Source organism: Falco peregrinus, chromosome 8 (assembly GCF_023634155.1).
Source record: "Falco peregrinus isolate bFalPer1 chromosome 8, bFalPer1.pri, whole genome shotgun sequence".
In the NCBI taxonomy this organism is placed as follows: domain Eukaryota; kingdom Metazoa; phylum Chordata; class Aves; order Falconiformes; family Falconidae; genus Falco; species Falco peregrinus.
Window position 1 is genome coordinate 53,683,134 of NC_073728.1, and position 23,404 is coordinate 53,706,537.

A 23,404-nucleotide genomic window follows, 5' to 3' on the forward strand; every position below is an offset into this window, starting at 1 on the left:
TATTGCTCTCATTGAAATTTTACCTGTTTTGTTGTTGCTGTTTTTTTACAGATGATCAGTAGAATTGAATATGTGCACACAAAGAATTTTATACACAGAGACATTAAACCAGATAACTTCCTAATGGGTATTGGGCGTCACTGTAATAAGGTTAGTCTAATGCTGTTTGTTTAAAAGATCCAAAGGAAATGGCTATGTTAGTTGATTCAAGATGCACAACCTTCTTGAAACTCATTGCTAAAACTGCTGTTTTTGATGCTAAACCATGCTTTGATATGAGAACTTGGGTTTCTCAGTGTCTGCTTCTAAATGCAGTGGCATACACATGTGGGTCTCTGACCCACCCTGTGAGATGCATTTGATTGCAAGATGATTGCAACAAGATCATAAACTAACCCTAGAGAATACTTAGCTACTTTTCTCAATGATGGAGTTTCATTATAGAAATGACTATTGTAATAGCGTGTTTTTTCCCTCAATGATAAAGTCAAGTCTTGTCTTTGGCTTTGGGGCTGACTTCCTGGGTTGAAAAGAACTTGTGCCAACGTGGGAGCTCCTGACCTACCAGTCATCAGGGCATTAAATCCTGCAGTGACAGACTGGTAAAGAGAACTCTTCAGCCATCAGAATTGTGGATATGACTAATAGCCAACATGTAGATCAGTTGCCTTTATAAATAAATGAAATTATGCAAATATATTGATGGAAAACTGTTAAGTTGTAAAGTACCTGAATATGTTGTACAAGAAAAAAACTGCTCTCAATTTACTTTGTGGGGGGAAAAAAAAAGGCGGGGGGGGTGGGTGGGCTGAGGTTGTTGCACTTGTTTGGATGGGTAAACGTAGTCAGAAGTGCATGTTTCCTGTTGAAAACCTTATATAGAAGAAAACACTATTTTATTTTTAGTTCTCGGGAGTGAAATGTGCTTAATCCTGCAATTTGTATGTCGAGCTCGGGCAGACAGGCAGCATTGGCAATGCATTAAGCATGCTACTTAATAGAAATTAACTTCAGGACAAATGTACGTGATCAAGCTGTTTATTGGAAGCAAGATTCCCACTTCTCTATATGCCATCTGAGATTGTCTCATCTCTTTAGGCACTACTAGTATTTAAAATGTTTACCTTTGTTTGCCTGTATGAATGCCAACTTCAGGGCCATGAACATTAGAAGGGGAAAGCTTGAGTAACATGAGATAACAGCTCTTGTCTGAAGAGGTGCAGTGCACTGAATGTTTAGATACAACCATTGTTGGAAAAGCTTGTAAGTCCAGCTGAAAGACAGTCTTTATGTAATCCTGTTGCTGTTAAACTTTGCTTGTTCCCAAGTTTCATACTTTTAACTCTGTAGAGCTCTATTTTTCTCTGCTGTATAGAGCAGTTAGGCTACTTAATTTTCTGGCATGACTTAGAGTATAACTTAAACTTCAGGGTTTTTTTTCCCCTAATTTTAGTTTCTGATTTCCAGTTCTTTTTGGGCCATTTTTCTATACTTTTGCACAGTCATGCTAGGTTGGCATTGCTGCACTCTGTTTCATCTTGATGTGGATTAATGGCCTAGAAATTGCTGTTGTGCTTACTTTAGTGGAGGAACACATTAGATTTGCATCAGCTGAAATAAAAAACAAAATTGCCTGTAAACCATTATATTTTTTTCTATTAGTAGACTAGTTAGGGAACCACACAATGATATGGTGGTAAACGCTGTGGGCAGGGGCTTTGTTACTGTTGCATGGTGGTAGATGTTAGGGAGGTAATTCTTGAAGGGAAGTTCAAATTGATAGATTTACATGAGCAAGGTGAGGATTTGGTTGCTTCCGTTTAGAATAAAGTGCTTTATCTAGGGAGCACTTGCCATTGTGCAGTATTTACTTTGTTTCTTTTTATAAGTGTATTTCTGGGTTTTTTAGAGATTACTGTACACAGTTTAAAGAAAATCAGCCACAAAAACTAGAATAGCATGGTAATCTTGTTCCAGTAGCTTCCTGTCAGTTATATTTTTCAAAAAGTTAAATTAATTTTTTTCAAATTTTGATTTGGTGATTGGGAGAAACTTTGCTCCCACCTTAAAAGATGAATTTTCAGCTCTGCTAGAAATAAGCCCTGCATGCTTATGAAAGTAAACTTTAAGGTGACTAAATGCCTTCTACCTCTTCCTTACTGAAGATTTACTTTTTCTAAATGTCTTTTGGGGGAAGGGCAGTTTGTGGAACTAAAGGATGCTTCTGTAAGCAAAACTTCGATTTCCTTTTTTAATAGAGCCAAATGTCACCATTGCTATCCCTGGTCAAGGCAGTGCCATTTTGGAGCGGCTCACAGTTTGAAATTTACCTTACCACATCTTTCAAATTTTCTCCTTGGAAAAAAAAAAAAAAAAACAAACTAAAAATACAAACATACATAATTTTTTGAAAACTACAGTGCTTGGTGGAAGAAGGATGGCATTTGGCTACCCTGTTCTTTCTCGAACGCCTCGGTGTTGCCTGTCTGCGCCGGCCATTGTTGCAATGTAAGCAATACTGTTTGATGCACTGCCACCCTCTATTGTTTGTTCAGTGTTTAGAATCTCCAGTGGGGAAGAGGAAAAGAAGCATGACTGTTAGTACTTCTCAGGACCCATCTTTCTCAGGATTAAACCAGGTCTGAACTGTCTCCTATTCCAACCTCAACCCCAAATTCATGTGCTTTATTTTTGTTTTGTTTTGTTTTTTTTCTTTCCTGGAGAATGTAGACCTTGCAAAAGCACCTCTTATGTTGGCATTATTCAGACATACTTGGCAAACATGTAACATTACTAAGATGTTTCCCTGTGGCGCTTGTTTAAATTGTGGAATTATTTCTAAACTTGATATTAAAAAGGGCTAAATGTACGTGATTTCTTTCAGATGCAGAAGCAGGTTTTATTTTTGTCCTTTAAGACTTAAAGGCAATATATTGAATGTGTTGAAGGATAGATATGCCACTGAAGTGAAGCAGCAGGGCTTCTGTGTAGGGCTGTCTGCTTGCCTTCCTGTAGGATTCCAGCAGTGTATTTGAATGCACGTGAAGTTCTTTATCGCTTCAGCCAGGCTCCTTCCCTTGCAGTTTTTATTCAAAATCTTTCCAAATGTGTAATGAGGACTCTCCTGTTTTCATTCATTGTGCTTATAAAATGAAAGGACTCCAGCTAGCTCTTGTCTTGGAGAAGCATGCGCTTATCTTGTAGTGTTAAATGTAGTACTCCTGACTTTAAGAAGAGATGAATTGGAGAGAAATGAAGGCATATGCCAGTTCATAGCAGGACAGCTGGAAATTGCTGAATATGAATCATAGCTCAGGAGTTGGGCCATAGAATCAGACCGTAGCTTTCCACAATGATAGTCTTCATGTGTTAAGTCCCAGGCAGCTAGCTGCTGTATGCAAGCTGACAGGTTTCTGTTGTCTCCTTCTGAAACTTTCTTATCTGTTGAGGCACAGATTTTGATCTACTTCTCTAGTTGCTCTTGGCAAAAATCTTGCCCTACTTATCCAGTTTCCTGGTGGTTGTGCAACAAACAGAATTAGGTGGTATGAGGTTATATGTGGGATTGTCTGTGTTCCTGCTGGCTGGCATCAGTACGTTCTGTGCTCATCCAAATCAGGCTGTATCTTCCAACTTCGTGCTTTGCAAGATGGACTTACTCCTTTGTCTTCCACCCATCTAGAGTGAGAAATACAAAATGAGCTCAAGCTAGGGAACAGATTAAACTTCCCCAGATAAATCAAGTGTTGTAAAATAATATCCAGTTACTAGACTAGCATAAAACAGGTCTTCGTTGCTGTATTCCTTTTTTTTTTTTAAGAGGTTCTACCCATACATCTTGAGACAATGCAGAATTACCTTGTTCAGGTCTCATATAGAGAGGTCATAGTAGCTGTGGAAGAGTCAGAATATCATTACTTCTATAACTCTTCTGAAGAAAATAGTCTTACCCTGTGTGTGCTAAACAGGGCTAGATGCCAGCTGTTTATGTATTAGAAGCACACTTCCTGTGTTAACTATTTTGATTCATGAACTGTGACTTTGTCCCTTCATACCATTAATTAATGGCAAGATCGCCAGGATTACAGAAAGCATGCAAAGACTTTGAATTGTTTGAAGTGTTTGTAACCAAATGTGCAGTAAAAATTTTGACTGATGTGTATAGTGTTTGGTTTTCCTTCTTCAGGGCATAGTATTTTGTTTAAACTAATGGGCAAAGGCCCTGCAAAAGTAGCTGTTGAGAAATACACATTGGAGGCTGTCATCAGATCAGAAAGCTTTAATCAGAAAATAAGGGATTGCATTTGATCTTAGGCTTTGCTTCTAGGGAAGTTGCATTTGCAGTATAGTAATCACATAGAAGCTTTATACTATCTGCTTTAGGAGTTTAGTATCAAAATGGCCAATTTAGTGCACAGACATGCCCTCCAACTACCAATAAGTTAGAAACTACCTCTAGTGGTAGCTGTGGTGGGTGCACCAAAGACCCTCACTTTCCTGAACTGTCTGGCCAGTGTAGTTGACTTAAACTGGGGTTTACATACTCTTGCTCAAAGCATTCTGGGCTTCCAAGGGTGACTTTCACTAGAACATCAAATATAGAACCACTTTGCTTTGTGGTTGCGAATAAATCATGGCAAGACTTCCACTCAAGGTTTTCTGCTCCAACATCAGTAGTTTTAAGTTTTTAGCTTTGTTTTTTCCTGTATAGACTGCTATAGTTGGAAAATACTCAGTCAGAATTCTAAAACATACCTACTATGCAATTCAGAAATTTTCACTCTTTCAGCATCTGTGATACTTCTGTGTCAAGTGTCACTTTATAATTCACAGCACTTCCAGTGTGCCAGAGTGATCCTTTATTTCAGTCTTGCATGCAGGTATACCTGCGTATCAGTCTCTGGTACTTGGTTGCATTTAAAGCTGCATCTTCTGTTCTGGACTCTCCTTCAAGGTGATACCGAATAGGTTTTTTACTGAGAGTTTCTTGAACCTTGCGTCTTCTTTCCATCATATCATTCCCCCACCCAAGTTACTCTGCAGTATTCATTAATCTGGGGGGGTTGTAGTCCCTGATCCTGTAGCATTAATCCAGCAGTGGAATCCGGAGCTCAGCCTGATGATTTGTAGCTTCAAGACTGATTACTAGAATCTGCAATGTTCCTTACGTACTTCTGCCTCAGCTTTTTTTGCCTAGTCCTGAAATCTTGTCACAAGAAGGTACAGTCTGTATTAACCTTTGTAGATAGGCTGGCTGTTAGCACGCTAATTAGCACGCGCTCAGTTGTTGCTAAATACCAAATCATTGGGCAAGCTGGGTTATTAGAAACCTAAATTGGATTCCATGTACTAGGCTCTAGCTTCCTGGCTGTATTAATATCATCAGCAAGTGTGTCATGCTGCTGTGAGTAGCGTTCTGGTAGTCTTAAAATGAGCATATGATTGAATGCAAGATGTCTTGTTTGCTGTCAAAGGTTTTGGCCTTCTGCTCTGCAGAATGGCCAGTGTTCTTTGAGACAGAGAGAAGAATACAGAATGTATATCATTTGCATTAAGCTGCTGAGCTGCCGTTAGCTATCTGTATGTGTAAACTGCTTTAGTGTGAGTGGGTTTTTGTGAAGTGTGCCTTTGCACATGTTAGTTTCCTTCCTAAATTGTGCACTGTAGTTACTGAGCTAATGTGATACAAACTGCAACAGTAACATAAAATAGTTGGAGAACTAAGATACAGATGCTGAGTAGCACGATCTAATCTATTCTACTGGATTGAGAAAAGGCTTGAACTAATTAACTATTAAGTTTTTTAACTGGCTAGTTAAAGCTAGTTGTGACTCTGCATTGTTACTGCTTTCTCTTAACTGTAGGCTGTTACATTGTGTGGATGTCTCAAAATGTAGTTAATGCCTAGTGAAAGAGGTTGGGGATTCCTTGTATTGTATAGGAATATAATCTATTTTCATTTTTCTTTAAGTTATTCCTTATTGACTTTGGTTTGGCCAAAAAGTACCGGGACAACAGGACAAGGCAACACATACCATACAGAGAAGACAAAAATCTCACTGGCACAGCTCGATATGCCAGTATCAATGCACATCTTGGCATTGAGCAGAGGTGAGTTCAAGGAGATTACTGCTGTGCTTTTGGAGGCTGCAGGTTGATCTTATTTGTAAGCTTCTGAGGTGTCTGAACTAATTTTGTATGAATAAGTGTATATATACCTTTGCAAGTGCTTTTCTTTTTCGCTGCCTATGAAAGGGTAGGTGGAAAAATCCAAGTACCTTATTTGCTTCTTGGAAAGTCTTTAAGTCTTGCAAGCATGAGGTGGATGTTCTGTATACTGTTGGTTTAGGGTTTTTTTTAAAGGATAAGCTATACTTTCATGTGGATCTGTCAGAGGATGTTCACAAATAAAATGGTGCACTTCTTGATTGTGTTGGTACTTGTTGATGCCACTGCTGACTGGCTTGAGATGCAGTTCTGTAGCCAGAAAGGGTATTCTAAAGCTGGTGTCTGTGTCCTGTTATCTCACTCTCCCTTCAACAATAAACTATTGTTTATCCTTTTGCCTGCAAGCAAGACTTAAAGATCTTCTACTCCACTTGCACTGTATTTTGATTTCCGGTATATGCAGCCAGTTGTGGCTCTATGTATATATGTACACGTGTGTGTGTTTATATGTTTGAGCTTTGCTTAATCAAAAAACACATTTTTATCATCTGGATCAAAAGCATATTGCTACTACAGTATCTTGGCAGTGGTCCAGTGGAGATTGCACTTTGGGTTGTTTGGAAGTGTATTTTAGGTGTTCATGAGATACGAAGTGATGCCTCTCTTCTCTTCCTTACCTTTATGCCTAGATATTGTAATGTGTAAGTGTAATGTGGCTTTACCACATGATGCTGAGGTCACGTAGACATAGTTAAAACTTCCGTGAATGTCTGTGCCTCTGACCTTCAATTTAATCAAGATGGGAATGACAGAATTTCTAGTGGTTGACTTCTACAGAACATGTAACTTACAAACATTTAGTGCTTTAAAATGTTCCATGTTTCTTCCTCTTTAATTTCCTTAAGGTTCCTTAAGTGTATATTATTGTGTGTCAGTATCATTATGTAAGCCTACTTGACATGTGGGTCAGGTAGGGTAAATGATGGGTATCGTTTCTGAAGTAAGTACATTTTGTAGAGCCCAAGCCATTCTTGCAAGAGAATAGCTGTGCTAGCACCTTACAACAAAGGGAGGGAGCTGCAAAGGGCTCCAGCTTTTGAATTTACTTGGAGGTCTTGTGCCATGTCTGCTGGTACTGGGAATTCTAAAATAATTAGAAATGTAGCTTGGTGCATGCTGGAAGCTATTAAACTGCCTAAATCAAGCCAACGGTGAGGCAAACAAATAATATGTTCCTGTAATCAAGAGAATTCAGTCCTGAAGCTGATGGCAGAATATTTCAACTGTTAGTACTGTACTTCTGTTACAGAACACGTTTGCCTACATGTAATGACAGCTGTTCTCAAGGAGCTGTTTGGAATGTTACCCATTTCTTGTTTTAGTAATGGAGGGTATTGTCCTGTTTTTCAAATCTTGGAAATCACTTTGGATCAGTATATGCTCACATGTAATATATTCATTACAGATTTTACAGAACTACAGTGTTTCCTAATACAAAACAATGAAATTAAACATTTAAACAATGAACTGGATTTGGGATGGAAACTATTAGTCCCTTTCTTACTTCTGAATTTACCACTGCCTTCTCAGAAAATGTAATTTTATATCATGGCCTGATAGTGGTTCAGTGAATTCTGTTGATGATTAAGATCTGCAATTCTGATAGAATTAGCAGGTTTTGCAGGTTGGAGTTTATGGTCTTTGTATCATTTTTCATCCCTCTGTCTTTGGCTGTGTTTTCATGTTATAGCTGAGATGACCTCAGAGCTAGCTGCTGTCAAGAGGAGTGAACCAGTTATCTCTTTCCTGGCCCCTGGGCACAGATAGTGCTTTTTTGGCCTTGTGGCGAAATTATTTAGGGGAGGCAAGCTGATTTTCTTCTGGGATAGCTCTCTGAACTGGTTCTTCAAAGGGTCAGAGAGCTGGAACATGAGTTGAGAAGGTGATGGGTAGACCATTCTGGTGATTATTAGTGGTTATATTGGGCTGGCTATAATACAAAACATCACCTAAGACTTCCTTCCTCTCATACCAAGATCTGGAGGTAGATTTGTCAGAGTTCTTACAAATTGTTTGTTCTCCCTTCAAGGGAGCTGTTTTACCCTCACTCGTATATATAATGCTGTTTGCAATACTGCTCTCAGTCTTTTGCTTCCTTGTGGGGGTAGTAGGTGTGTCATCTTTCCTGCTGCCATTTAAATGCTTTTCTTGCAGATCTGGCTGGCTGGCAAAGCAGCAGCAATACCTGTCAGGTTCTCTTGATAAGGGAACTGGGAGGAGAAAAATAAGTTATTTCTCTGTCTTAAATAGATGTCAGCTGCAGAGAGGCAGTCAGAGGAAAAATTTGATTCTACCACAGCTGGGAAGAGGCAGCTTTGCCAAGAGGAAAAAAATCATGGAGCATTTTTTCCATTTCAGTGAACTGTACTAGGCTTAGTAATCATGAAAGCTGTGTAGCAAAGTATGATGGCGTTCGTGTGGCTGAAGTGTGGATCTGGAGCATATGCAGTACAGAAAACATTTGAAGCCTTTTAGATGAGAGTTTGCGTGCAAATTCTCAGTGAAGTCTGTGGATGGATAACTTTGGAGTTCTGTAGCTGTCTTAAAACAGACTTGTGGGAAGAAAGCAGAGGCACCTCGGATTGATGCATGCACCTTTCTAAATATTGCTTGTCTGTTAAAAATCACAGAGACAATTCAGGGTCTCTTAACAGAAGTGAAGAAAGGAATTACACCCTTCTGGGGCTAAATGTTCGGTATCGCTCCTAGACTGAGGCAAGGTTCAGGGAAAAATCTTCCAATGAAGTTAAGGCTAATGTCATTTATCTCTTAAAATGCATACCATGGTTCCTACAGGTAAAACTTTAGTTTCTATCCAAGCTACTTAATTAAATGGGAAGGACATTTATTTAAAGTTTCATTTCTTATGTTCCGAAGTGTTTGTTTCCCAAATTATAATGTAGTTGCAGATGGAAACTTACTACACACAAATACCTACTGGACTATTCCTTGCCTGAAAAATGATTAGGATCGCCTTCCTGCTTCTGAAGAGTTTTTACATGCCTGCTAGTGGAATTCTGAACACCTAGATGTCTTAACTGTGTTAGAAAGATACCTTCCTTTGCACCAAAGCTTAGGTTTTATTCTTTAATTATTATTATTTTTTGTAAATTTTGGAATGCTTGCTGTGCTTGGAATAAAGTATGAAAGGCAAAATTTGTAATTCATTGTGTTGTTGTTTTCTTCAGTCGTCGGGATGACATGGAATCTTTAGGCTATGTATTGATGTACTTTAACAGAACCAGTCTGCCTTGGCAAGGACTGAAGGTAGGTTATGTTGCCTTTTTTTCCCCCCTACTCTTCTCCCTTTTTTTTTTATTTTTTTTTTTTTTTTTTTCCATGTTTGGGTATCATGCTTCTGCCTGCTGGTCTGGATAGGTGGTTTTATATAATGTTTACCTTCAGTTCTACAAAGCAGCTTTTCCCAAGGCATGATATTTATAGAAGCTAGAAGAAAGGTTCTTTCTGCTTCTCGTGTAGCAGGCAAAATGTGTATTGTTTGACTGCCTTAAATTTTATGCTAAACAATAACTTACGTCATCTTTGCAAATTATTATTGTCCTGTTGTAGGCTGAGGCCCTTTTTGGGAAGAGTAGAAAATAACATTGTTAGTGGCTTTTTGAATTGCTGTAGAGAGCATGGAAATAATCTCTCAGCTAGCAAGTCCAGCTTTATTGGTATCTTAGTCCAGTTTATGGCATGACTGAATAATGACTAGCTGCAACAGACTTTTCAAGTATGTTCATGTGTGGTAGCCAAGTACAGGCATGGCAAGTACTTCTTATTTCTGTTACATGGACTTTAGTAATTTGTTTTCATGTTTTAATTGTTTTTCTTCCTCCATGTTAGAGTTGTGTAACTAAATAGTGTTGCAGCTGCAAGTTTTCTAAAAAGGCAAGCAGCTTGTGAAACTAGAGCTCTTCAGCTGCAAATGAATGTAATGGCTGCTTACTGAAACACGCAGGCAGCCCTTGAATGGGGTGCTGAGTGGGAATTAATACAACTTTGGCAAATGTAAATGCAAGTCTGGTCTATTTAATGGACAAAAGCAGCAGCTAGAACTACACGAGCTGTGCCATGTGATGGAAGCATTAGACTGCGACAAATGGTATTAAACTGTGTCCAAATCTTAATACCAGATTGACCTTCATTCTCTTTGCAATAAGTGTGTGGGACTTGGAGATTTCACATAAAATACTTACGGTTGACCAAAGGATTTTCGTCATTTTTTTTTATTTTTTTTGCTACTGTCCTTGTTAATCCAGTGTTGCACAGTATCTCTTATATTGTGACCTCCATGTTCCACAGGCTGCAACAAAGAAGCAAAAGTATGAAAAGATTAGTGAAAAGAAAATGTCCACTCCTGTTGAGGTTTTGTGTAAGGTAAGAGTTTCAAAATGATGTCATGCTATGAAATGGAAGTTCTTTTCTTAGTGTTCTGGTTGTGGTTTTGTTTTGGTTTTTTTTTTTAAACTAGAGCCAATATATTAGTCTCAGATGGTGTTTGCTGCTGAATAATACTTCTCTGGCAGTCATGGGTACTTTGTGTTTGCCCGTGCAGCAGGGCTGTGAACGTGTGTAACAGGCCAGGCATTTGCTGCTATTTCTTAGCATAGTTCATGCCATCATTGTTCCAGTTCTTGGTGACTTGTCAGTTGAGCGAGTTCTCCAGCTCTCTTAAGAAAGGAACAAGTCTCACCCTCAACTTCCACAGTGAAAGTTCTGTGTGTGCCCTCTTGGATAAATAAAACCAAGGTAGAGCTGTGTAGCTTGCCAGTATATACTTGCTTCTGCCACTTCAGGATCGTTGATATTGCCTTGTAGAGGCTGTAGTGGAGTTGGATGTCAGGTGGTCTTTAAAGCCATGTTGCAGCATGATGTTTTTCCAGTGCTATCCTTTGGGTCTTAAGATTTCCCTTGAACTGCAGCAGCCCCATGCTTGTTAACAAAGATCCTTGAGAACACATGGTAGTTTCTGCACATCAAACAGCAGCACCAAGGATTGTACTTTCTAGTCGTGCACATTTATGTGCCCTTGTAGTCTGATAGCATCTGACAAACTGCTGAACTGTTACACCCCGTGTTTTCTTTCTTGTAGTACAGCACTGTGCTGTATGCTATTACCTACTTTACATGTAAGCTTTAATATATAGCATTAAATGTATAAATATGTAAAGCAGGGAATCTTTGAAGGAGGTGTTCATGGTTTAAGTTTTCACATTTAATAGTGGTAACTGACCTTGCCTCTAGTATGCTCAAGTAGATTATCAAGGAACCATGAGTAGAAATTTTGAGACAATTACTACTAATTTCAGAGACCTAGTTAATAAGAACTAGGTTTAATTAGGATGAATTAAGTGCTCTAAATATGTTGTGTGTTGAAGGTTTTGGTAGCAGAGAACTTCTGATTGCAAAACATGCATCAAGTAACAATTCTGGGGAGGGAGAGAATATGGACCTGCTAACCCGCTGATCAAACTTACTTTCTGAAATACAAAATAGGTGAATAACTAGAGGCAACGTAGAATTTACACTTATGAATCTTCAGACAGTTTTTCTCTGCCATTGTAGACAGAAATACAGCTTTTTGCTGCCTTATGTAGGGTTGTTAGAAGCTTTTTGCTGCAAGCCTTGGCTTGATTAACACTGTTGATTTACAGGGATTCCCTGCAGAATTTGCCATGTACCTGAACTACTGTCGTGGCCTGCGCTTTGAAGAGGCACCAGATTACATGTATCTGAGGCAATTATTCCGTATTCTTTTCAGGTCAGTTTCAAATTGGAAAAGTACAGGAATTTGTCAGTGCTTTACCAGTTGATAACTCCTCTGTGGGACTTAACACTGCAGAAAGCTGTTCTCTGTGTGTGTGGTGTAGGGAGTTCTTCTGGGACCTTCTTTCATTTTGGAGTTTGAAAAGCTGTTTAAAAGACCTAAAAAATACTGTTCAATTTTAAAGGTGAAGGAAAAGATTCCCTTTGGTTTTCCATTGCATGATCTGACCGCTAATGCTGCAGGGTTGAGCTCATGTTTCAAGTTCTCTGTTGCAAGTAGTTTAAGAAATCAACTCCTCGGTAGAAATGTTTGAAGTTTTTTATGTTTGGAGATTGGTGATGTGACTAGCAGTGGTGCCCAGGAGATGGATTTCAATGAAGGGGAATAGTGCTGTTACATTGAGCTTGTTAGAGAAACCAGAACATAAACTCAGTGTAGTAGAGTGAATAGCATCTGTCAAAAGAAGAGCTGGTACTGATCTCTCAGTCTCCCTCCAAGTTTCTGGAATTCAAAGCATTTTTTTTTTTCAGTGATCTACAATACTGCAGTCTCCTTAAAACTATATGTATTTTAAAAAAACCAACAGCTGAGAACCTCAGTGCAGACACATGGGTAAGCTGGGTTGTGAGAGCTGCTTCTACAAACGCAGACTTGCGTAAACAGTGAAGAAAATGCTTGATGGTATTATGGTATTTGGGCCTGCTTTAAGAATCCCTTTAAGTTAGTAATACTTAGCATTTATATACCATTTTGTAATCTCCAAAGCAGCTTACAAAAAGAGTTCAGGGGTTTCAGCAAAGCCCTGGTATTAGCAGTAAGGAAGTTATGATGTGTTACGGTAAAGTCTTTCACTCTTTTTCTAGGACCTTGAACCACCAATATGACTACACATTCGACTGGACAATGTTAAAGCAGAAAGCAGCACAGCAGGCAGCCTCTTCCAGTGGGCAGGGGCAGCAGGCCCAAACCCCCACAGGCAAGCAAACTGACAAATCCAAGAGTAACATGAAAGGTTAGTAGCCAAGAACCAAGTGACGTTACAAGAAAAAAAAAATTACACTAATTTGGACAATGTCAGCAATTTTAAGTGTTAGATCGAGGAGGTGGTTTAAAAAATATATTTGGCTGTTAATTTAAAAAGCAAAACCAAAAGACGTCCTTGGAGAATTTGACTACTAACTTTATACCAAAATGTCCTTGTTCTTCATATCATTTCTTCTGGGGATGTTGGGTCATTTTAACCACTGCATCTTTTGCTCCTGCATTAACCACTTTCCAAAAAAAAAAAAAACCAAACCAAAAAAAAACAAGAAACTGACTTGGTGTTGGGAATGTGACATTTTTATTTTTATTTATATATATACACATATATATATTTTTATATATATATAAATATATAATACAATCCAAAATCCTAGACCTAACACTTCTTAAGGGATAATTCTCATTAACTAGGTAAGGATCTAGAGACTTTGGGTTTTACTCTGTTCCAGCTGGTATAGTGCTGTGGGTTTGCTTCTGTTCTGTATGCCTCAAACATTGGAAACAGAAAATTGTGAATGATCTGGCTTCCTCCAGTGGTTTTACATTGAGACATTTGGTCCAGAGTTAAAGGATCAGTGAGCTCAAAATGCCTTGCCTAAATCAAGGAGTAACCCTGAACTGCTGTGGATTGCCAAGTCACAATTTTCTGAAGTATCAGGGTGCTCTGGGGAGGGGTTTCAGATTTCTTTACTATTTTTAATGTTTCTAGGTTATGGTTTCAAAGGGAAATGTTGTGAAATGTTCAAGACTTAACTGAAAACTGAGTTCTGAAAAGGCACATAAGATTTATTTTTCAATGCTTTCTCTAGAAGCTTTTAAATTTTTTTTTGTGATGTAGATCTGCCAGTGTTAGTCTAGTAAGCCACTAGAATGAAACAGCTACAGCTACTGAGCATTACAGCCAATCTTGTAATGAAACTGATTCCTCAAGATGAGCTGTAGGTAAAATTCAAGCTAATGAGGTTCTTCAAGTGACAACAGAGAAACTAGGTTCAAGTTCTATACTGAGCTATTTATTGCTGGCACTTGCTACTCTTCAGTACATTCTTGTCTTGACTATCACTTTTATATGTATAAAATCATATATTAAGCTAACATGGTAGAATTGGAAGTCAAATGCAGACGTATTTACAATAAAGTTACCAAAACATTTTCTCATGTATTGTGACAGCATTCAAACATTACCATGTGGCTCTAGTCAAAATAGGTATCCAAAAATATAATGCTTCATCCAGAAAAATGCAGTAGTAAAATACCTGCTGGTCTTCCCAAGACTCAAGTCTGAAATGGTTTCTTGAAGAAAAAAATTTCCATAGGACACCATTAAGTGTCAGATTCTTTCTGTCTAACTTGTTTAGCTGGAACCGACAGGTGTTACTGTAGTACGGAAGGCTGTAAACCAGTTCCTTCAGCTGAAACACTAGTACATAGCAGACGTGACGATTAAGCACCTAGGCTTAGATTGCTTCCTGAAATACAGAAGCTCTGACTGAAGTTCAGAACCTACTACTAAACGCAGCCTAATGTTGGGGTCTGGAGCAGTTGGCTGTTAGAGCAGGAGGAAATAAATCTAAAGCAAAAATGTGGATTCTTCACAATAACTCATGCTTAAAGCAATGATCTTGCAGGAGGTAATGATCTGTAAACAGACGCTACCCTGAAAGTCAAGTTGTATCCACTTGAAATACTGTTTTGCTGAACTATTCTGAGACGTAATGTGCTAGCCTCCTGGCTCAGGTGGTCTCTGACCAAGTGCTGAACCATAAGCAAAGAAAAGGTCATCATAATGATTATCTGCCTCTACCTTCTAGTGATCATTTAATGACGGTGCAGATCTGCTGCTGACTGACAGGCATGAGTAACGGGGAAGCTGTCTTGCAGTTGAACCTTGCAGACTATTCCTTTTCTTGATGAACATTCCTCATCACACTCATTTGGTAATGAGGTCCATTGCTACAGCTGTGGAGAAGTTGCTGTTTTTCTAGCAGGCTTTCATTGGCTCTTGCATGGAGAAACAGCCTTTTGGGGGAATGACTCTCTCCTTTCCCTTCCCAATCATGAAGAAGAGGCTTGTGACCTCTGGATCAATCAAGCTGTAATGTAAGCCAAAGCATTAAAGTAGTGCTCATCAAACATCTGAAGACTTTTCCAGCTTCCTAAAACAGTTAGCTTAGTCTCTTCATCAAAGTAAAGATTCCAGATTTCTCAAATCCTATGTGCCTTTTTGTGGGAAATACTGCCTGTTAATGAAGATTTTTCTGAAACCAGCTAAGCTCGAGCAGGAGGCTGTATGGGTTGTATGTTGCTGTCACATTGAAGATTAATGAAATACCTAGGTATTTTTTTGAGTTCAGTTAAATTCTCATGTAGTTGCTGTAGCAAAGCCTGTATTGAAGTGGCTTAAAAGGCTTCATATTATCAAATTATACCCCTCTGGGAACCATATCTGGTTTAATAAGAGTACTGGAAATACCAGTTTACAGGTGCATTTATTGGTTATAATCTTACAGTATATTGTATAAAGTGCAAATACTCCGGAAGATGTGTGTCTGGGGAGAGTGGTGAAATCTTTATTTTTTCAGGCAATGTCCAGAGACTTACATGACGCTAGGCTGTTTGGACAGTGTGCTCATTTGTAGATATCCCTGGCTGCCTTAACTCGGATACAACTCCATATTCAACCATCTCACTGAATCCTAAAGGTTATTCAGGCTGAATATTTTGTTTGGCTCCTGGGTAGCCTGTTCTGTCAATGGTCTTTCTCCTCCCCGCCCCGGCCCCCTGTCCCTCTCTGGAACCCTGTGCAGTGTCTTTTGTAACAGCAAGATCAGCTGTTTTTGAACTGGGGAGAGGTGAACTGTTTCAACAGACAGATCTTCTCTGCTGACTCTGGAAAGTTTAGCTCTTGATCTCTTGATGGTGCAGCAGTTGTTCAGGTGTGATTTGTAGTCAGCTTCCCTCAGTCATAAAACTGACTCAAACAGTCTATCTCCAGGATAAAGTCTATCAGTTCCATTTGTGAGAAGTGTTTTTAATTCACTCCAGTGTAGAGTTCTGTAAGCCTGTCAGCAGGCCCATTAGCATTCACTGGACACCTATGGTCGTGGCAGTATTTCTCAGAACAGGCTATTAGTTTACTACTTGAGATTTGGCCAATTGACAACTTCTTTTCACTGCTTGTCTCTGCAGCTACTTAATAGAACAAAACATTTGAACACGAGCAAGTAGAGGAGCTTCTTGGAGTATGATAGTAGTACAGTTACTCTTCCCCTGTTGATCAGAACTGCAGCTATGGTAATAATAAAGCAATTTGAGTATCCCTTGCGTAGCATAGATTATCAAACACTTTAGTAACACCCTGGAGGGACAAGGAGTGATGAATGTGCAGATTTGAGCTAGCCCTGTGTAGTGAAGATTTGTTAGAGACATGCTGGCGTAAACTCTTCAGCATGTTCTTCATACTGGTAAAGTTTTGTGTGCTACATGAATGTCTCAGCATCTCGTTGGACAGCGGTGGTTGGGTGTGTTTGGGAACACTCCTGTGTAGTCTTAATAGGACTTGCAAGGGATATTGTGGGTTGAATCCAGTTCACTATTGCTGTCTGTAGAGTCAGACTCCTGCCCATAATACCTTCAATTTGAAGTATTCTAACAAATAGTGTATCATTTGTAGCATGTTCTTTATCCTCAGGGTTGGGATCCTATTTTAATTTGAAATTTCCAGGTGTCTAAAGCAGTCAGTTGATCTGTCCGTTTCCACAGTGGAAGCACACTCCTCCTTTTGACTTAATTTTGGCTGCTTTGATGGAGAAAGTGGTTCAAATGATGAATCAGTGTTTACTGCTGAATACACTAAGTGGAAAGTTTAACTTTGGGTTGTATGCATCAAGTAAGGGTTATGGAACTATGCCAATGGAACTAAGGAGTCACTGGGGTTCCCTTGAGAATTTGCATTCAGGTGGGAATGACTTGTTTTAATTCTGGTGTGGAGTTGTGGTTCTCTTAGAATTGCTAGTGCTGGGTAAAGAGAGTTGTTCTTCAGTGCATTAAGACTGGGCTCAAACAAGGGTATTGAGTCTCTTCTAAATTACTTGTAGCTTGTTCTGGAAGAGTTAAAGTTGTCTTTTGAGTGCTGTCCAGATACATTTTTGATTGAATGTCAGGCTATGTTTAAGACTTGTTTGCACTTGCTTCTCTTGGATGACAGCACAAGCTATAGCTGAGGTCAGCCTTGTCTGTATTTCACTGTGAGGAGATTTCTGCTGCAAAAACTCAGAGCTGTGGCTCAGATGAATTCATACATCGGCAGAATACCATACTGTTTGGAGGGCATCCAGAACGGAAACTTGCTTGGCAAAGTAGTCTTTGGTTGAGATTCCTGTTACCTCTTTAAAGCACAATGCTACCACCTGAGTCACCAGAAATAAGTATATAAGTAGTCACATGAAGGGAAGACTGGCTTAGCTTGCAGTAACTGGTTCTTCGAGATCTCTGTGTGTATTCCTCTACTCTCCCTTTTCCACAATGTCTTGAACTTGTCATTTGGAGTACTGAACATTAAAAGAATTGCTCTTCACACCCCACCTCCCCTGTCACATGAGTTCTTTCGCTTGCCCTTCCAAGGACAGAAGGTATGCTGGATTCCTAGTCACTGTCAAAGGTTCTCAGTTCTGTTCTGGTTGCCCCAGGGCATCATACACGCGAGCATGTAGCGAACAGTTACTGTAAGGTAAGTTATTCCTGTTTCTTTTCCTTCTCTGTGTGACACTGCTGTACTGCATCTCTGAAGAGCACCACTGCAATCAGATGACAGTTTGACATTCAAGGATATAAACACGAGACATTGCAGACAAGTAGAAAACAATCCTATGAAATTACATCCTGCTTCCTAGTGGCAATAACACATCTTGTTTTCAAACTGCTGGTCTGAATTCCTATTTGAGGAATGTGGCATCCAGCTGGTGTGTGAGCTTGTTTTCCAGTGCAGCAGTAGGTGTGAGAGAGGTGTGTGTTTGAGCTAAAGGGTGATGGCCAATGCTGGTTAGTGTTGGAAATGGACAACAGGAACTCCGCAATTCTGAGATGGAACAGCATTTTCCCCTTTGAATGACCATAACTGATGTTTGATTTTTTTTTTTTCTGCTGTGAAGGCTGTTTCTCATTTTCATCCCGTATCAGTAAGTTGCCCTTGTGTTTATCTTGCAGGTTTCTGAGCATGGCAAGGATGGGACAAAGCAGAGCAGATCGGAGCAGGACTTGTCACTCCCCAAATCCTAGAAATTTAGTTCATATGTACACTTGCCAGTGGCTGTGGGCAACCATTTACTTGGTGTAAAGAACTTAATATCAGTATAAACTGGCTCTGGGCAGTGTCAGTGATGCTGCACTTTGAGTTGTAGCAGCTGTAATTGTGAATATTACTGAGATAGTGAAACATGGTGTCCAGTTTTCTATTGCATTTTTTTCAAGTGGAAAAGTTAACTAATGGTTGACACACAAGTGGAGAAAATTGTGCATATGCCAAGTTTTGTTACCTTTTTACTTTGAACTACACTGCTTATGAGATCTCATTGTTTTGGAAGAATGGCATGAACAGTCTTCGGCAACAGTTGTGATAATTGTAAATGCTCACAATTGTGCACTCTTTTCTGGTTATTCCTCCCTGGGTTTTGAAAGTTGTACACTTAAAACATTCTTAAAAGTTGTTGGCTTCTATGTGCAACATACCAAGCCAGCTGACATGGTAGTAACCAAAGATTCCAGTTTTTAAGCGTATGAAAGACTCTGCCTGCTTACCTGTGCTAGAAATAACAGCATCTAAAGTGAAGACTTAAGAGAAACTTAGCGACTACTAGATAATCTTTAGGACTCTGCATTAACTCTATAATGTTCTTGGTATAAAAGGAAAAACAGCATATTTGTCACAAAATTTAGTTAACATCTTACAACTGAACCTGTATGTAAGTTGCTTAGATAAATGTAATCACTGTAAACATCTATATGATCTGGGATTTTGTTTTTATTTTGAAGCGGGAGCTTTTTTGTTTACAAGTTCATTAAAAACTAAAAACTGTTTCTGTAAGGAAATGAGATTTTTTTTTTTAATTTGCCTTGTTAATTCAGTTTAAGAAATCTGCATTACCCTGTTTTTAAACCAAGTTTTGAGGCCATTTGTTAAGCAAAAGAAGTCATATTTCTTTCTAAATCATTTTAGATTTAGTGTTTTAACTCTTCCTCATTTTGTTCTTAAATAAATTTTGTATTTTTTCCTTGAGGGGGAAGGGGCAGTCTTGCATTTGTATAACTTGTTGTTTGAGACCAGCCCTCTGTACTAAGATTGGATTTTTTAAAAATGAAATGGCATCTTTTGCAGACTTGGTATCGGCAGCCTCCGAGCGTTGCCATGTCATGCATCAGCTGGAATGACTTGTGATTGCTAGTTTTAAGAAAAAATTGAATGGAGTATTTGGATGGTTTTAAACCAAGGCATTTTCTTTCAATTTCTTGTGAAGTGGATATGACCAGATTTACTCTTGTTCTTGGGGACAGCCTTGCACCACGCAGAGTTCACATTGGTTACTGCCCCAGGCTGTCTTCTTTCTCACTCCTATTCTAGCCCAGCTGAAAGAAAGAAATACTTTTATTGCTGGTAATTCTTTAACAGTGTAATTTATTCCTTTATAGCATGTCAGAATAAATTAAAAAAATGTCTGAAAATGCTGCCAGATGCCTATTGTGTAAATGTTTGTATGTTAGCTTTTTAGACAGTTTTCATGCATGTAGCAGAGTTTCCTGCTCACAGTTCAAATTTTTACTGTTTGAAAAGGTCTCTCATTTTGGAAACCATTTCTTCAAGATCACTGTGCACTCTCTGTCATCACGGAGTGGTAATCTGGATCAAGGCCGCAGTCTCGTGTGGTCACTATGCATACTCTCTTTACGAGAAGGATCTGCCCTGAGAAGATGTTAAACTTTAGCTGGAGAACGTTGTGTGCTAATAAACATTTGTATAGATAATCTGGGAGTACAGGGAGGCAGAAAGCCTGCTGGGTTCAGAGATACTGGTGCACATTTGGAAACTTCTCTTCTGAGTCAGAGCGGTCTCTCTCTGTTACCTGGAAGGTGGAAGAAGAAATGTAGCTCATTCCTCTGGCTAGGATGGTTTTTCTAGACTCTTTTGAGTATTGCCCCATCTGAATAAGGATGCTTTACAAGCAATGCCTCATATGAAAACCGTTATGTTTCTAAGAACTGGTATCTAGAATACTATGGTATGTCCTTACATATGATTTCTACTGTCTAGGCAATGCATCTGATAACATACATTGGCAGAAGGGGAAGAAGCATCAAAGAAATGCATTCTTGGCAGCTGTTTTCAGAGTGGCTGCTTGGAATTGTTTTGGCACCACTTTTCTTGCTTTGACATGAGATATTTGAAAGTTGGAGGAAAGCGTGTGGTTTCAGGAGAAGAAATTATTTCCTTTGTCCATAAAGTTTGTTCAAGACTTTGAGGAGGGTTGTCAAGTCTTAGAAACAAATCTGCCCTTGATAAGCACTGTAAGCAAGAACAGTTGATGCGCTTAGTGTGTCAGAACGCATTGGTTTGTAGTTCTGAACGACTGCAAGCCTTGTCCCGCAGAGGAGCGTGGAGTCCAGTTAGTCTTTCAGACATGCTGTGTCTGCACAGAAGCGTGAGCTTTTAAACCGTCAGCTGCCTTGTGCTGCTTTGCAGAAAACCAGCCTGCACCAGGCATGCTGAACAACGAACAAGATGGCAACCTTCCTTAAAGAGATGCTGTGATGCTGAACACTCATTTGCTGTATAATCCATTTGGTTTGTAACAGACTTAAACCTGAAAGCATTAAAAACTATGTGGATCTTGACTTCTGGTTGCAGCTCTGCAAAGGTTTTGTGTTGGGAGGTTTTACTCTTACCTACTGTCCTGATGCAAAGTCAAGAACTTCTGCAGGCAATCCCAGGCCGTTCGTAAGTAATTATCAGCATAACAGAGGCCGTAAAGCACAAAAACGAAAAAACCCTCATGCTCCCTGGAAAGTGCTAGAATTCAGGTAATGCCATTAGCCTGTGACAGCAGGTTCTTAGTCACCTAGCTAAGCTGTGTACAGGGTTTCAAAGCGATTTATTAACCTTTACAACAACTGAGAGGCGTCCTAAGGCCACCTTTTAAAGGGTTGCTTAATTTGGAGCACAGAGTGCTCATGTGCAGCATACTGGTTCATTATTTTTAACCTATTTAAGCTGTTGGTGCAAGCAATTGAAAGCATTTTTCTCTTCTCCCATAAAAGGCTCTGAAAGAAGGGCAGGCTGCTCTAGGTCTCGGTTACCAGTAACATTGGTAACATCACTCTTGCGCCCTGCCTTGCCCGCTGTTCTGCACAGCGTTGGGTATTGCTAGTAAGTGATGAATTCAGGCCCTGGCTGTGTTGGGAACAGTCAAGTCTCTGAAAGCTACATATGTTTGATAGGTGTGTCAAGCCTGTGCAGCGTGTGCCATCCAAATTTTTTTTTTTTTGCTGAGTTCTATTGAATTGTGTCTGTATGGGGGTTATTTTTCAAGCTTACGTGTCAGCTTGCTCTGCTATTGCATTGTTCTGCCTGTTCCCCTGAGCTGGCTTTCTCGGGGTGCGTTGCTTACAACTTGCAGGAACTTGTACGTGTTTTGTGGGCTGTGCTTTTCCTGTAACGGGCTGCAGCAGCAGGGGCGAGGGTGCCCAAGTCGTAGCTGCGCTGCTTTGAGCAGGAGGTTGGGCTAGATGCCTCCTGGCAGCCCCTTCCAGGTGGATTTTTTTTCTGTGATCCCGTGTTGGTTTTTTGTATAAGGCTTTAATTTCTCTTGACAGCATTCTCCAATTTAGAAGATTTGTTGCTTAGCCAGCTTTATCAGCCCCATCTGCGCCTTACTTAATTGCAGTGAAATCATCATGATTTCATATCAGCTTGATGTCATAATACAAGTTTATGGGCACGGCAGGCTCCAGACAGAAAGGAAGAGTGGTCTGGGAGGAAGATCTGTCTGCTCCAAGCACTAATGCCTCTGGAAACATGAGGCGAGGGACAAGACGGAGGAAGTTCCGACCCTCCTAACAGGGCCTGAGTGGAAAGACTGCCTTCACTGCACGCTCTAATGTGGGAAATGGCTCTTTAATGTAATCCTTGTTATCTGGGGCTGAACAGGAAGGAGGGAGGGTGGTACCAGGTCTGTATGCGAAGAATTGAGATTGACTGTTGTGCTGGGGCACAAGGACGCTCGTCGTTCTCGGTTGCAAAGGAAGCTTTTCAAAATAGATCCAGGACTGTGTTGTCCTTGGCCACGAAGGAAAGGCGGTGTGCTAAGCGAAGGCTGTGTCCAAAAAGACAAGACCGTGTCCTTGTTTTCAAACGCAGTGGGTTTGACTGCTTTGCAAAGCTCAATGCTAAAGGTGTGAAGTCTTTTAAATTAAGATGCTAACTAGACTTCTTGCATGATGTGAGATGTTCTTAGATGCGACTGTTGCTAGTGCTGAATTCAGGTAGCTGGAAAGCAGGAGGAGCTAGGGAGTATTCTCACACCGGGCTTGAGTTCCTAGGTTTCTAGGTATTTTTGTCCGTAACAACTGCAAAGGTGATGTAGCTTTTTTTTTTATTATTCAGAGAACAGCTTGACATTTTGATATCAGGGGCTGCTGCTGGAAGTACCTCAGCACACTCGGTCCTAACTGTTCTGTTTTCCCTCTCCTCCCCAGGAACCTTTTGTTCTTGTTGATAATGCAGATTGTTTTTTGTAAACACAGCTGGTCTTAACTTCATTTCTTTCCCTCTCTGAATTTGAAGGATAGCATCAATACGCATAGCTGGCAGAGAAGCTTTCAGAGGCGCCGTGCGCGCTGCTTGTGTCCCAAAGAGCAGGCTCCTGGCTCCCAGCGCTGCTCCCTGTTCTCTACCACCCTTGACATAATACTGAGCCTTGAGCTACTTTGCAGGTGATGGACTTTGAACTTTTTTTTTTTTTTTTAGAACAAAAGCAATTTGAGATCATTGAAGGAGTACACATGCCATCATACAGGGTGGACTGGCTTTTGAGCTTTCCTTGTTGTAGTCAAAGCCCCCGTGTGCAATGATAAATCAGGGCCTTGTCCTTTACAGCCTTGTAAATGCCCGGGGCAGGTGCTTGGCTCTGCAGAATTCAGTAACTGGCAGAGGTGGGGCAGCGGTACTTGCGTGACTCAGCTGTGCTTTGTGGCACCGCACGGTCCACCAGGCCGGGGGCACAGCAAACAAACCTTCCCTTTCCCTTCCTCATACCTTGGATGAGTCCCTTGTGCGTGCACACACTGATGCCAAAGCAGTGCAGCGGGAAC

The 23,404-nt window shown here is 40.0% G+C and overlaps 1 protein-coding gene across 4 annotated transcripts in view; it reads left to right on the forward strand.

Moving 5' to 3' along the window:
* Positions 1–20,929, forward strand: part of CSNK1A1 (casein kinase 1 alpha 1) — a 37,197-nt gene extending 16,268 nt beyond the window's left edge. Inside the window, exons 4-11 of one of the 4 annotated variants that reach the window (XM_013294664.3) lie at positions 52–150; positions 2,556–2,639; positions 5,972–6,111; positions 9,417–9,495; positions 10,537–10,611; positions 11,889–11,995; positions 12,865–12,977; positions 18,251–20,929. In XM_013294664.3, the coding sequence (XP_013150118.2) occupies positions 52–150; positions 2,556–2,639; positions 5,972–6,111; positions 9,417–9,495; positions 10,537–10,611; positions 11,889–11,995; positions 12,865–12,977; positions 18,251–18,258 (705 nt within the window). In that variant the 3' untranslated portion in view covers positions 18,259–20,929. Of the gene's footprint in view, positions 1–51; positions 151–2,555; positions 2,640–5,971; positions 6,112–9,416; positions 9,496–10,536; positions 10,612–11,888; positions 11,996–12,864; positions 13,014–18,250 lie in introns of all 4 variants that reach the window. The other 3 variants (XM_013294662.3, XM_013294667.3, XM_013294666.3) reach the window with 3 other exon arrangements.
* The last annotated feature ends 2,475 nt before the right edge of the window (positions 20,930–23,404 follow it).